The following is a 14,172-nucleotide window of genomic DNA, read 5'->3' on the forward strand; positions in this document are numbered from 1 at the left end:
ACGAACGCCGCGGCGCGGAAGCGAGCGCGAAGGGAGCGGGCGAGCGAGGGGACACGGGGCCGCCGGCCGCGGGGGCCGCGAGCGCCGAACTGCGCGAGGGAGAGAGGTCGGAGCGCACGACCCTCCGGCGCCCGCGGCTCCGGGCCGAGGCCGTGCTGACGTGTCGCGGGGAACGCCGCGGCCCCCGGCGCCGCCCCGCCCCGCCCCGCCGCGCGCCCCGCCCGCCGCGCTCCGCCCTCGGCCCCGCCCGCCGGCGCCCGCCCGGCCTCGCCGCCGCCTCCGCGCCGCCGGCTCCCCCGCGGTGACCACAACATGGCTGCGGCGCCGGGGCTGCTCTTCTGGCTGCTCCTGCTCGGGCCGCCCTGGCGGGTGCCGGGCCAGCCGCACGCGGACACGAGCCGGCGCTTCGCGGAGCACAAACTGTGCGCGGACGAGGAGTGCAGCAGTGAGTGGCCGGAGGGCGGCGGCGGCGGCGGGGCCGCGCGGGGGCGGGAGCTGGGCAGCCCCGCGAGCCGGCTGGGGGCGCAGGCCGGGCGGGCGCGGTGGGGGGGCTCGACGCCGGGGGGGGGGGGCGAGTGCCGGTGCGCCGCGCCGTCCCCTCGGCTCTCGGCTCCCGCAGGCCCTGGCCGGGGGGCTGCGCCTCCCACTTGTTGCCGGCGTTTCCTTTCCTCCGCTGATCTGGCGGGGTTTGGGGGTGGCGGTGGCCCCCGGTTCCCCCAGGGACGGCTCGCAGCGTCCGCTCCCCGCCCGGCCCCGAGGGGAGACGGAGCAGTTGGGGTGCGCGCCGCGCGCCCTGGGCTCTCCGCGCTGCAGCGAGCGCTCTCCTGCCCCCGCCGCGGGGACCTGGGTGGGTGCAGTCGGGGCGCAGACTCGCGGAGGGCTCGGCGGGTGCGTTCCCGGCCGCGGGCTGATGCTGGGGACGGGGAGGGCGCTGGCGCTGCCCCTTCGCCCTGCTCCGTCTCTCGGATTGGGGGCTCGTGCCGCCTTTGACAGGGATTGGAGTTCGGGTTTGGGACGAGCCCGGAGGCCAGGCGTGCAGGGTATTCCAAGGTCTCCGCCTCGGCTCTGCCTCAGTCCTGTCATTTCTGTGCTTGGAAGTCTCCTTGCAAACAGCCAGGCGGGGAGGGCACCTCAGGAAGGCCAGCATCTTTCGCTGTCGAAAGAGGCCAAGAATCTGCATCGGCCACCTGGGACCGGCAGCCTCCTCTTTGCGCAGGAAGCGGAATTGTGCCCCAGTCCTGGACTGGGGGCGGGGGATGGACTCTGGGCGGTGAGGAGGACAGAGATCTCCGGAGTCAGATGGAGACGATTCTTAAAGAAATCGTAATAAATATTTATTTATTTTCATAAACAACGACCAGCCTTAGCCTGAGTCACTTGTGTTGTTGGAGTTTCTTCCCAAGTGTTGGTGGGACCGGGATCATTCTTGGGCCTCCCGGAGGGTCTTGAATAACCTTGTAACTTAGTGATCACCGCGTTCGGAAACGGTTGTTCAAAAATTGTAGACAACACGTATAGAAAAATGTTCATGCTGGAAAGGCCCTATGCCTGCCGTTTAGCTATATATATTCAAATCGGTGCTATTCAAAATCAGATTTCATAGTTGGGAGAGTTTGAATCTCCGCAACGCTGTGAACAGGAAGCCAGGAGGCATCGTTGTGTTAAGCCATTCCTAGAGGTAACCCGGGGCTGAAACACGTCAACCAACACCACGAAAGCGGGGCCACTTCCACATTTCTCCCCTTCAGTTTTCTCCGAGCAAACCCAGATGATTAGCAGCAGGCAGGGTTGGCTAAGACCAAACGTTTGCCCCTCTTCGCTTCCAAGCACCCCCCTACTTGGATTCCTCAGAACCGGTTACCTGGAGAGTCACATCGCTGATGCTTCCCCAGCACAGAGACTGGGGTTGGAAGTGCCCTTACTTGTCGCAGAAGTTGAGAAATGGCATGTGTCCAGACAGACAGAACCAAAACACAAGGGGCAGCAGCCCTGCATGTTGCATAAAGTATCTAGTAAGGTAGGTGTGGGTAGGTGTGTGTGTGTGTGTGTGTGAGAGAGAGAGAGAGAGAGAGAGAGATTGTGCTGTTCTGTGTTTTTCAGAAAGTTGTCGTGTTTGGTAATGTTGTCATCTAATTTAATGTTACAACTTTTTAGTGATCTCTTCTAAGTGGGAAACAAACATTGCCATTTCCAGTTGCAATAGAATCCCTGATCTTTAAATTGTCCATCACCTTCAGTCTGGTCTTTCCCCCAGTTATATCTGAATTAGGTTGCTGACAAGTGTGGATTTCAGCTTCAAAATCCGCATCACTGCCCTCATATCTATTTGTTCGTCCCTCAGATATGTATTTAAAGATACATTTTATTTTTATTTATTTATTTTTTAAAAGATTTTATTTATTTATTTGACATTCAGAGATCACAAGTAGGCACAGAGAGGCAGGCAAAGAGAGAGGGAAGCAGGCTCCCTGCCGAGCAGAGAGCCTGATGCGGAGCTCGATCCCAGAACCCTGGGATCATACCTGAGCCGAAAGCAGAGGCTTTAACCCACTGAGCCACCCAGGTGCCCCTAAAGATACATTTTAATGTATTTGGGGCTCACTGGCTTTAAGAAAGGGTGTTCTTTCCATGTCACCATTTTTTTTGTTTTGTTTTGTTTTTGCTATTTAATTGTATCTAGTATCCATTTCATCTTGTATCAGATTCGGCCAACAAAAAGAAAAAAATGCTGCTTCTACTTTTTTCTAGACGAAGTGTGATTTAAGTCCTGCATTTTAAGACTGAAGGTAACTACTGCACAGTTCTCAGAGTTTTGCTTGTCCCAGCAACATGTGATGCCCACTTGTGATTTTGTCTATAGCCATAAATATAGAAGGTTATCTTCCTCTCGTGATGAAACCTTTGTAATGTTGGGTACAGTGAACATTACTTTCATAATAATTTGACGTTACCCCTTCATGTGATTGGACCGGTAATAGGATGTGATGTCCTTTCCCGTTTACTTAGGCAGATACTGTAAGGGGAGAACAGCGTGATGAAGTCAACAGTGTTTACTGCTGCATGGGAGTACTTACAGTCCCTTAACGACAGTGCCTTTTAGTGTTAGTTCAAGTTAATTGACCCCTTGGGGGCTCCTGGGTGCTCTCCCCCACCCCCTATTACCTCTTCGTGGAGCCTTGCTTAAGCCAGCCAGCATCTGCCCTTGAATTCATCCAATTGTGCCGTGAATCTTTTTATGGCGGAAGAGCGGAGGTTGAGGACAAGAAGGTTAGAGAAGGGACCAAGAGTTTCTTTTGACACCAGCTCTGTGTGGTGGTGGACTCATTGCTTTTTGTTTATCCGTAGGGAAAAACAGGGAAAGTGGCCGTCTCTCTGCTCATAGGGGGTTGATAAATAACGATAAAGCTCTCAAGATTTTAGATACTCAGAGCCTATGGCTTAAGAGCGATTGATTCCAGAGAGCGCTGGAGAAACTTGGCTGTCATTTACAGAATAGAGGACACTCCTATTGCCTGATCAATCAGAACGGACTGTAAAAGTTGAATCCTGATACCTGTTCTTCTCTCTTTTTTCTCCCCCCTGTCTGTGCCTACAGTGTTAATGTACCGGGGGGAGGCTCTAGAAGATTTTACAGGTCCGGATTGTCGTTTCGTGAGTTTTAAAAAAGGGGACCCAGTGTATGTGTACTATAAACTGGCAGGGAGACCACCTGAAGTTTGGGCCGGAAGTGTAAGTACAAATTTGCCACACTTTATCTTCTTCCTTTTTATTGGCTTGTTTAGCACTGTAGAAAGAAATAACTCTTTTCCTGGGGTCTTTGATGGAGTTCACTGGTCCTCTCTGCTAGACTGGGAAAGCAGAAGGTGGCTGTGTGTCCCCGGCAGGCATCAGGCCTGGCCCCGGGAAGGGGCTCTGCTCTTATCCTTTAACAGAACCAAACTGCTTGTGGCTGCTGCTGCTCAGCAGTACGTCCCAGGCCTTACTGACTGTGAATGCTGCGTCCATAGGAAAGGGTGTAGTGGCGAAACCTGAAAATTCTGAACTTCGCGCTTCACGACAGAAGGGTACAGGAAGCATTAGACTTAATCAAACCTTGTGCAGAACAGTGTTTCACGTGTTCACATTTGAAGTTCACTGTATGTGTATTTTTTTCTAAGTTATTAATATTTGTGAAAGATTGGCAGCTCGTGGACGGGTTACCTAACCATACGTACTGTTACGAGTCTGTTAAAAAATCAAGATGTCCTTTTCCTTGTGTGTGTTTTGTTGCCTTGTTTTGTTCGCAACTTCTGGGTCGTCCTTTTCCTGCTCTTCAGACACCTGTTCCTGGACACCTGTTCCCCCACCTGCTGTCTTCCCAGTGGGTTTTAGGAGGCCCTGAGGGCAGATATGGAAACCGATGTCTCCATCGCGCTCTGATTTTTGTAAAAAAAATTTTTTTTGATGAGGTATAATTAACTTAGAGTGTTCTGTTAGTTTCAGGTGTGCAGTAGAGGAACTCCACAATCCTGTGTGTTCCTTGGTGCTCATCACCATAACTGGACTCTTAATCCCTTTTGCCTGCTTCACTCCCTTCTCCACCCACCTCTCCTGTGGCACCCACCAGTTTGTTCTCTGTATTCGAGTGTCTGGTTTTGTCTCCTTTTTCCTTTGTTTTGTTTCTTAAATTTCACATACGAGTGAGATCATATGGTATTTATCTTTCTCTGACCGACTTTTCTTAGCATTATACCCTCTGGGTCCATCCACGTGGGTGCAAATGGCAAGATTTTGTTCTTTTTTATGGCTGAGTAATAGTCCACTGTGTGTGTGTGTGTGTATCACATCTTTATCCACTCATCAGTTGGTGGACACTTGGGTTGCTTCCACCTTTTGGCTATTGTAAGATTTTATTTACTTATTTAGATAACGAGAGAGTGCACTTGCAGGGGCATGGCGGAGGGAAAGGGACAAGTAGACGCTGCTGAGCATGGAGCCTTATGGGGCGCTTGATCCCATGACCCGGGGCACAATCCCACGACCCAGAGATTATAACCTCAGCCAAAAAATCAAGATTGGATGCTCAACCGACTGAGCCACCCAGGCGCGCCATTGGCTATTGTAAATAATGCTCATGCTTTTGATGTTTTTAAAGAGGAGATTGCCTAGGAGGGACCTAACTGAGAGGCTGATGAGTTCTTTTCCTTTTCTCTCTAAAAAGTGTGATGTGTGGACTGTTTATTTACTGAAAGTTGTAAGAGTTGTTGATATCCTTAGGATTGTTCAAACTTTTAGGAATACCCAGTCCCCACTGTCAAAACTTTTCCTCTCAATAAAATACCACACCACAGAAAACAAGGCTTGAGCAACCTACACAAGGAAAAATAGTTTAATTTTGTTGGTGTTCCAGGTTCCTAGGGGGGACTCTTGAAAGACCAACTAATGGGTCAGGTTCAGCCCTTGTCATTTGGGCAGAATCCTGATCGGATCCCCAGATACAAAGAAAGATATGTTCTGTGTCCTTCAAGTCAACCACATGAGATTTCTTGATAGTCTTTACTCTTAGAACGTTTTTTCCGTGTACCTAGGCTGCATGTTTTTTGTACAGTGAGGTGGTTAAGTTGGAGCATTTGGTACGTGAGCTTGACTTGCATTTTCCTGTGGTTGAGGTCACTGCTCCTGCTGCCTCCTTAGGGAAGCATTGCTCTCAGCACCCAGCCAGAGGGCTCTGTGCTGTTTGATGATCACTCTGGTGGCACCTTGTTTGCACTGCTCACGTGGCATCCTTTTTAGTGCTTTGTATTGCAGTTGGTTTGTGTACGTCTTTGCTCCTATAAAGTCATAAACCCCATAAGGGAAGGGCCCGTGTCTTACCCACCTTCCTTTTGAATATTCCCTTTCTGGGCAGAGGCACTTAATTTATATTTGTCCTGATAGTAGCTTATGCAGAATTTATTCTCTTGAACAAATGTTCTAATTCTCCCCAGTCAAATCAGCAGTTCCTTGGCAGGGATGATATATGGAAACAAAACTATAAATAAAGCTGACTTCCAGTCCTGAGGGTTCATGATTCTGAACCTCTTTTTTCAGATCCTAAGACACAATACCCCCCCCCAGTGTAAATTTATGGATTTTTTTTCCTTAAGATTTTATTGTTTTTAAGACTCTCTATACCCAACATGTGACTTGAACCCACAACCCTCAGATCAAGAGTTACACGCTCTACCGACTGAGCCAGCCAGACACCACCAAAATACGGAGTTTTATATGACCTGTGGTGTCAATGGACAGAGACTACACAAAGACAAATGTATTTCCTTTATCCATGTCTTTCTGACTTCTCTCCCTTTTCCAGATTTCCTTTCCTTTTTTTCTTTTTCTTTTTCTTTCTTTTCTTTTTTTTTTAGATTTTATTTATTTGTTTGACACAGAGAGAAAGAGACAGAGTACAAGCAGAGGGAGCAGCTGGCAGAGGGAGAAGGAGACTCCCCAATGAGCTGGAAGCCTGATTTGGGGACTCCATCCCAGGACTCTGGGATCATGACCTGAACTGAAGGCAGCCGCTTAACTGACTGAGCCATCCAGGTGTCCCCCCCCCCCCCATTGTCTCCTAATAAAATTTTCCTGAAAAGGAAAAAAAGTATATTTTCCCTCAGTCTCTCCTCTTATTTCATGAAACTTACGCTTTAAGAAATTAAAAATTCTCTTCCCTTAGCTTTCAAAATTATTCTTGTTTCTGTTTTTTAGTTTTGTGTTGGAGTCCTTTTTGGTTTTGTAGAGTTTTAGATTTTAGCTGCCAGTGTAGTAGTTTTTAATTGCCCCGTCTTATCTAATCTTCAGGACCGTATTCTAGTACAGAGACAGGCTTTCACGTATTTGCCAGGTATAACAGCAGCACTCCTGATGAGGATATTTTAGGGGTTGGTGATAAGATAGCCTTTTTCTTCTTTGGTGCGTTGGGTCAGCCTCCTTGGAAGAGATCTGCTTTCAATTTCAGATGCAGCCAGTAGAAGACAGTGTATGCGTCTCAAGAAGACACACTTTATGTATTTTAGCCATTAGTGCTGTAGGTAAATGGTGTTATTTTCTCTAGAGTTTTATTTTGCATGAAACTATAGCTTGATATATACATTAGTATGAATTTTATTTTCTCCCCAAATACTGGAAAATCTAGTTTTTGAAAAAGCTACTATAGCCCATTCTATCAATAAAGATTTGCTTTTTATTATATTGATCACATATTTTAGGAATTTTATATTCTTTTCACTTAATTTTCATGGCTGTTTACTGGTTTAAAAAAGACTTCTGAGTGCCAGTTGATGAGCCAAAGCTGTGACATATGCTGGTAAATTATTGCTAGAGGTTATTTGCAATTGTGTTTCTAACCAGCTTTCATTTGGGTTTTTTTTTTTTTAAAGACTTTATTTTTAAGTGATCTCTGTACCCAACATGGGGCTCAAACTGACAACCCCGAGATCAAGAGTCACTCGCTCTTCTGCCTGAGCCAGCCAGGTGCCCCTGATTTGCATAGTAGCAAAATACACAATAACTTTCTTTTATGTAGGCCTTTTATCTACTTGAGAAATCTAACTTTATGTGCTCTCTGGTTAGAATTAAGAGGCATGTTGGGAGCGCCTGGGTAGCTCAGTTGTTAAGCGTCTGCTTTTGGCCCAGGTCATGATCCCAGGGTCCTGGGATCGAGTCCTGCATCCGGCTCCCTGCTCGGTGGGGAGCCTGCTTCTCCCTCTCCCACCCCTCCTGCTTGTGTTCCTCTCTTGCTGTCTCTCTTTCTCTATCTAATAAATAAATAAAATCTTAAAAAAAATAGAATTAAGTTGCATGTTGAAGGGAAACTTGAGTGGTTTTAGAAAAGTTGGTTTTAAGATAGTCCGTACTTAATTTTCATTGGAATAATAATTTGTGTAATCTTAAGGGCAACTATCTGTCTCTTGTGGTTATGCCTCCCTACCTATCTGTGTATTTCCTCTCACTGCTAAGAAGTCTGCCCCTTATATTTCTCACACAGAATTTTGATTGGTGTTTTTCTTTTGCCCTTTCTTTCATATAGGTGGGGCGCGTTTTTGGATATTTTCCAAGGGATTTAATCCAAGTAGTCTATGAATATACTAAGGAGGAGCTACAGGTTCCAGCAGATGTAAGTTATGGACTTTTTTTTGGTTCTCAATTATAAGTTGCCTTTGAAATTCATCAGTGACAGTCAGTTAATGATTTTTGAAAGTCTTTGTGTTTTGGCCAGGAAAAAGACCAAGTTCACATGTATGTATCAAGTTGTAATTTAGAATCAGATTACCTTTAAAAATAGAAAAAAGAAGAAAGAAGAGTCTGAAAAGAATTTATAGGAGACTCTCATTATTTGGTAGTTATCTAATATGTGTACTCATATAGATAGGGTTTTTCTTCACTGCTTTATATGAGAAAAAAGTTAAGAATTCAGTATCTTCTTATTTAGTTACTTTCGTTTAAAAAAAATGTATTTATTTATTTTAGAGAGCAAGCAAGCGTGAGCAGGGGGAGGGGCAGAGGGAGAAGGAGAGAAACTGAAGCAGACTTCACGCTGAACGCCGAGCCTAACACAGGGCTCGATTTCATGACCCTCAGATCATGACCTGAGCCAAAATCAAGAGTCGGAGGCTTAACCGACTGAGCCACCCAGAAACCCCAAGAGGTAAATCTTTTTAGAAGCAAAAGGAGAAGGTATCTCAATTAGGAAGCCCCTCACTGAATAGCTCTTAGACATTTTAAGTATAAAGAGATCAGGGAAAATTGAACCCTACATTATGTACTAGGCCACAAATGACAATTTACGTTGGTTTTCTTATTACTGAGTCTTTAGTGATTTCGGGGGTGTAGTTATAGTATAGGTTTGGAACAGGGAATTTGAGAGACTCGGAGGAGGTCTGGTCTCAGATCTGCACAGTACTGACTGCGTACCCTGCACAGAATTCACTGAGTGCACTGACCCGTGGCTCTGTGCTGGTGAGGATCCTCAGTCCTGCTAACTATTTTCTGGAGTTTTAAAATTTATAGTAATTGACACTCACTTTCATTCAAGAATCCTTTAGCAGTTCTTTGCAGGGCTGCAGAACATGCGTGCTCCTGGCCTCAAGCCATTCTTAGATGAGATGGACAGAATACGTGCTGTGCTAGAGCCGGTGCTGTCCTTCACGTTTCTCGATAATCTCAAGGGTCATAAAATCAGCCCATTACCTCTCTGGCCTCATTCCTAATAAAGACATCCCGCCCCAGGATCGAGGTGTGAGACAGCAGTGCATCGGCCCCGGTGACCTCGCTAGTTTGGGAGCCTGCCTTCTTACTGTACCTCCCACTGCACGCTTCACTCACTATTAAGAAAATAGCTTGGGGGGTGCCTGGGTGGCTCAGTGGGTTGAGCCTCTGCCTTCGGCACAGGTCATAATCCCAGGGTCCTTGGTTGGAGCCCCGCATTGGGCCCTATGCTCAGCGGGGAGCCTGCTTCCCTTCCTCTCTCTCTGCCTGCCTCTCTGCTTACTTGGGATCTCTGTCTGTCAAATAAATAAATAAAATCTTAAAAAAAAGAAAATAGCTTGGAAACACAAGTGATGAAAAGAAGAAATCATCCATCCCTACTGCACTGGTCAGGGGCTCCTCAGACTTTTGTGAAAGTTTAGTTAGGAGAAGAGAATTATCTTTGTTGGCTTTCTAACTTTCCCTCTGTATATGGCCCATATTATGTCAATTTGCTTATTATTGGAAGAAAGGAAGAATATAGATTTATGGATAGTTCTGAGAGCAGATCTTAATGACACCTAGAACCCTGATTTAGAGTTAGAGTATACTCCTTCCTGAATCTTGTTTTCATGGTATATTTGAGATAAGAATTAAGTGGGGAGCCCCCTGGACACCCTTCTTTGTGCCTTTATATGTTTAGTTCCCATGCCTCTGTGTTTTAATAAGATACTTCCTAAGCTGATCAGTCTTTTCCATATAAAGAAAATATGAGCCAAAAAAATCTGTGTAGACTTAGATCCTGACAGCAAGGAGATTCTGCCTGTCTCTAGCGGGGTAAATAGAAGTATAGCCCAGAGGGCACAGTGATAGGGAAGCTGGGTGGTCTTCCAACTTCTTCTGCACAAACTGTTATGAGATGAATTTCCAGAACATCAGGCATAGATATTGGGGGTTGGGGGAAACCCAACAAATGACACCCTGGTTTTTTTCCACTTGTGCTCAAATTGAGAGACCCAGGAATCAGGCACATGGAGACCAAACTGTCACTATTATTTATTGATAAAGCCTTTCAGTGAACATGGCTCAGGTTGCAGAAATAGTGGGCTTTCTAACTTTGTAGTCAAGAATAAGACAGACTGCTGGGCCACAGACAGAGCTGCCTAACAGGGGGTCACCCCCAGGGGACTGACTGCCCTGTAAAACTGACAGTGAGTGGGGTGTTGTCGGGGGCCGGGGGGATGAGGATATGTGTTCCCTCCAGTGGGTCCCAAACAGAAAATAGGGATGGTGCAGAGCAAACACGCCAGCCACATGAATCATGTTTCCTCTGGGGGAAGAGACAGGGACGGGCGGTCAGGAGGAGTACTTAGGAAGGAGTCCTTCTGCTTGGAAGCAGGGAACCAGGGGAAAGTGGATTCAACTACTGTATCCCTTCACTACCCAAGAAGAGTTGTTGCCCAAGGTGGGCACAGAAGCCCCTCCAGAGCCAATATGAGATTCCCTCTGTTAGCATGGGTAAGAGTTTGCTCTTATGATACTTAGTAACATGCTAACTTTTTTTTTTCCTCTTGTAGGAGACAGATTTTGTTTGTTTTGATGGGGGAAGAGATGATTTTGATAATTATAACACAGAAGAACTCTTAGGATTTTTGGAATTGTCCAGTTCTGCAACTGGAGATTCTGAGAAAGGTATAGAAAAACCTCAGCATGGGGACACCCCTCCTGAAGCATTTGAGGAAAGTGACATTGAACCGGAACCAGAAGAAGTTAACTCAGAGGAGAGTGAAAGCGTCTTCTCAGAAAACACTAAGGAACTCAAGGAAAGATCTGGGTCTCAGAAGAACCACCCCCATGTAAACAGTCAAGCAGGTCACATTCAGGGAGACCCAACTTCATTTGAACCTTTTGAGGAAATGCTACAGGATAAACTAAAAGTGCCAGAAAGTGAAAACAACAAGACCAGCAATGGTTCTCAGGTCTCGAGTGAACAGGAGAAGATTGATGCTTATAAACTTTTGAAAAAAGAAATGACTCTGGACTTAAAAACCAAATTTGGCTCCACAGCCGATGCACTTGTATCTGATGATGAGACAACCAGACTCGTTACTTCCTTAGAAGATGATTTTGATGAGGAATTGGACACTGAGTATTACACAGTGGCCAAGGAGGAAGAGGAGAACTTTGATGAGCTGCTGTTACTGACCTTCACACATGGCGAAGAGGACGTGAAACCTCCAGCGACGTCTGGAGTTGAGAACTATTCAGCGGAGAGAGAGCAGAGGCCAGATGAAGAGGACAAGGTGGAGGCCGCTCAGCCCCCTGGCATCAAAAACTACGAGGAAAATGTCGCAACAGACTGGGAGGATATTATCCTCCCCTTCACGGAAGGTGACAGACAAACAGGTGTGGATTCAGGGAGCTCTGATTCAGAGGAGGGTGATGATGGGTCCATCCCAGGTAGCGAATCGGGGAAATCACGATCAGCCACGGAGTCTGTCGACCCTAAAAAAGCAGAAGATAGTCTTTTGACCGTGGATGTCCCTAAAACAAATAATGACAAAGACCCGGAAATTCACATTACAGAAAAAGGGAGGAACATTGAGGAATCCAAGAGGGGCCTGGCACAGGCTGAGGAGGGGCTGGAGGAGCAAAAGCAGGAAGGCATGACTTCTCACAGTTCTCCTCAGAGCAGCCACCCTGGCTCTTTGCCAGCTGCTGGAGGGGGTAGAGAAGTGTTGGCATCAGCCTTTGACAACAAAGAAAATGACCTAAAAGGAGCAGCTGTTCACATTTCAAAAGGAATGCTCCGTGAAGAAAAGCCTGGAGAGCAGATTTTGGGAGGGGGCTCAGAACATGAGCCAAAACCTGAAGCTTCAGAGAGTCAAGTGAACGAGGAAAAGCCTGGACAGGCGGATCTGGGTGTTGCACCACTGTTGGGAGGTCACCAGCGTAACGCATCCAGAGACAAGGTGGAGGAAGTACCTGTTCTAGCAGGGGGACCACAGCCGCACACGCTGTCAGTGGACCATCCAAGTGAGGAATTCAAAGAGAAACAGCTTCCTCAAACTCAGGATCAGCCTAGACCCTCCCCTCTGGATGAAATGGGGTTGCCAAGAGAACTGGAAGAAGAGGGTCCCCTTGGGCAAAGAAATCTTTCCCGGCCACAAGGAAAAGAGGCGGCCGCACACAAGCAGACGGGTGAGGAGAGGAGGCTCTCAGGGGACAAGGCCCAGGAGGGCTCCTCTGGTGAAGAGGTTGCTCCTTACAAGCCCGAGGCGGGCTCTCTGGAAGTGGAGGCAACAAGCCAGACAGAGAGCCCGCAGGGACCTGGTGTCCATACTGAGAGACCAAAGGCAGAGGATGATGACAGCCCTGAAGAGCTCCTGGAGGATGAAAATGCTCTAAGTGCAAAACAGTCTAAAGAAAAAAGCCCTGAGATCCAGGGCAGGCCATTAGACGTTAACCCCCCAGGGGCTGTTGTAGGCGCCATTAATCCTGACGCAGAAACGGAAGGAAGCAAAGAAGAAACTGGTAATACTTTGGAAATTGAAAGACAAAGTGAAACTCTGGGCAGTAGGGCAGATCCAGGGGGCAGGGCGGCGGAAACAGAGAGCCCTCCTGGAGCTCGGAAAGCACAGCGGGCCTCTGAAGGCAGCGACTCTTCTGACAAGCAAAATCAGACTCTAGAGTTGGGTGAAATGTTTCAGAATCAAGGTACTGATGATTTTAAGGAAGACCACGCTGATGAATCCACGCGGAAGCCGGGGGTAGGAGAGCTCTCGGAGGAGGACCAGGAGGACTTGGAGGGGTTCGTGGACACAGAGAGCCAGGGGACCAGTGCTGAGGAGCACGAAGGTGACTGGCCACCCCGGGCGCCGGGTACCCACACCCCTGCTCGCAGCGACGATGTGGAGGACCTGCCTGTAATCGGCAGCTTCTTTAAAGACCAGCAGTCTCTACAGAGGCTCCGGAAATACTTTGATGTCCATGAGCTAGAAGCCATGTTCCACGAAATGGCGTCAAGGCTGAAGTCCGCGCAGCAGGAGAGTCTGCCCTATAACGTGGAAAAAGTCCTGGATAAGGTCTTCCGAGCCTCCGAGTCCCACATTCTGAGCACAGCGGAGAAAATGCTGGACGCCCGTGTGACTGAGAGCAGAGATCTGGGAATGAAGGACAGTGACGTATTTGAGGAGGCGGCGGTGCTCGACGATGTTCAAGACCTGATCTATTTCGTCAGGTACAAACACTCGGCGGTGGAGGAGAAGGACCCGCCGACCACGGCCCAGCTCCCGCCCGAAGGCTGGGGCGGCTCCATGGAAGGTAAAGTGCCCGCCTGTGGCCCCGTGGGGGTGCGCTTGAGAAGCGGGGGGGTGGGGTGCGTGGCTGCTGGGGGGCTTGCTGCCTTATTTCTGAAGCTCTGACCAGTTTACAGAGTGCCTGAAGGTAAGGCACAACAGTCCACGTGTCCCTGCCTTCTTCCAGGCCAGAGCGTGGGTAAGGATTTCTTACTGTTTTCCCCTTCGGACCATTGGGACTGGTAGCATTCTCGAAAAGAGACTTGACAAGCAGAGAACGAGAAAGCTATAGACAAGAAAATTATACACCAAGTAAACCTGTTAACAGAATACATCCTATAGAATTATGAAAGGGAACTTGATTTTAACTTAGTAAAAAAAAAAAAACAAAACCTTTTTTTTTTTTTTTTAAAAGTAAGCTCTATATTCAACATGAGGCTTGAACTCATGACGCTAAGGTTAGGTGTTGCATGTTCTGTTGTTTGAGCCAGCCAGGCACCCCAAGTAAATTCTTTTTTTAATTGAAGTCTGGTTGACACACAGTGTTACATTAGTATCAAGGTGTGCAACATAATGACTCTGCAAGTCTATGCTGTGCTCACTGCAAGCGTAGCTCCGGTCTGTCTCCCTCCAGCACTATTGGAGCACCACTGACCGGATTCCCTGTGCT

At 47.8% G+C, this 14,172-nt stretch overlaps 1 protein-coding gene across 8 annotated transcripts in view; it reads left to right on the forward strand.

Moving 5' to 3' along the window:
- MIA3 (MIA SH3 domain ER export factor 3) overlaps positions 1-14,172 on the forward strand; it is an 80,621-nt gene that overhangs the window by 22,363 nt on the left and 44,086 nt on the right. For 4 of the 8 annotated variants that reach the window (XR_006607076.1, XM_045081181.1, XM_045081182.1 and 1 more), the window contains exons 1-4: positions 247-445; positions 3,596-3,729; positions 8,048-8,134; positions 10,782-13,527. Coding sequence is in view for 7 of the 8 variants with exons in the window: in XM_045081181.1 (XP_044937116.1) it covers positions 313-445; positions 3,596-3,729; positions 8,048-8,134; positions 10,782-13,527 (3,100 nt within the window). In the remaining variant the exon portion in view is untranslated. Of the gene's footprint in view, positions 1-246; positions 446-2,702; positions 2,787-3,595; positions 3,730-8,047; positions 8,135-10,781; positions 13,528-14,172 lie in introns of those variants that run through there. The other 4 variants (XM_013055558.2, XM_013055557.2, XM_013055559.2 and 1 more) reach the window with 3 other exon arrangements.

The sequence above is a fragment of the Mustela putorius genome, unplaced genomic scaffold (assembly GCF_011764305.1).
Source record: "Mustela putorius furo isolate JIRA1106 unplaced genomic scaffold, ASM1176430v1.1 tig00000508_pilon_pilon_pilon, whole genome shotgun sequence".
Lineage (NCBI taxonomy): Eukaryota > Metazoa > Chordata > Mammalia > Carnivora > Mustelidae > Mustela > Mustela putorius.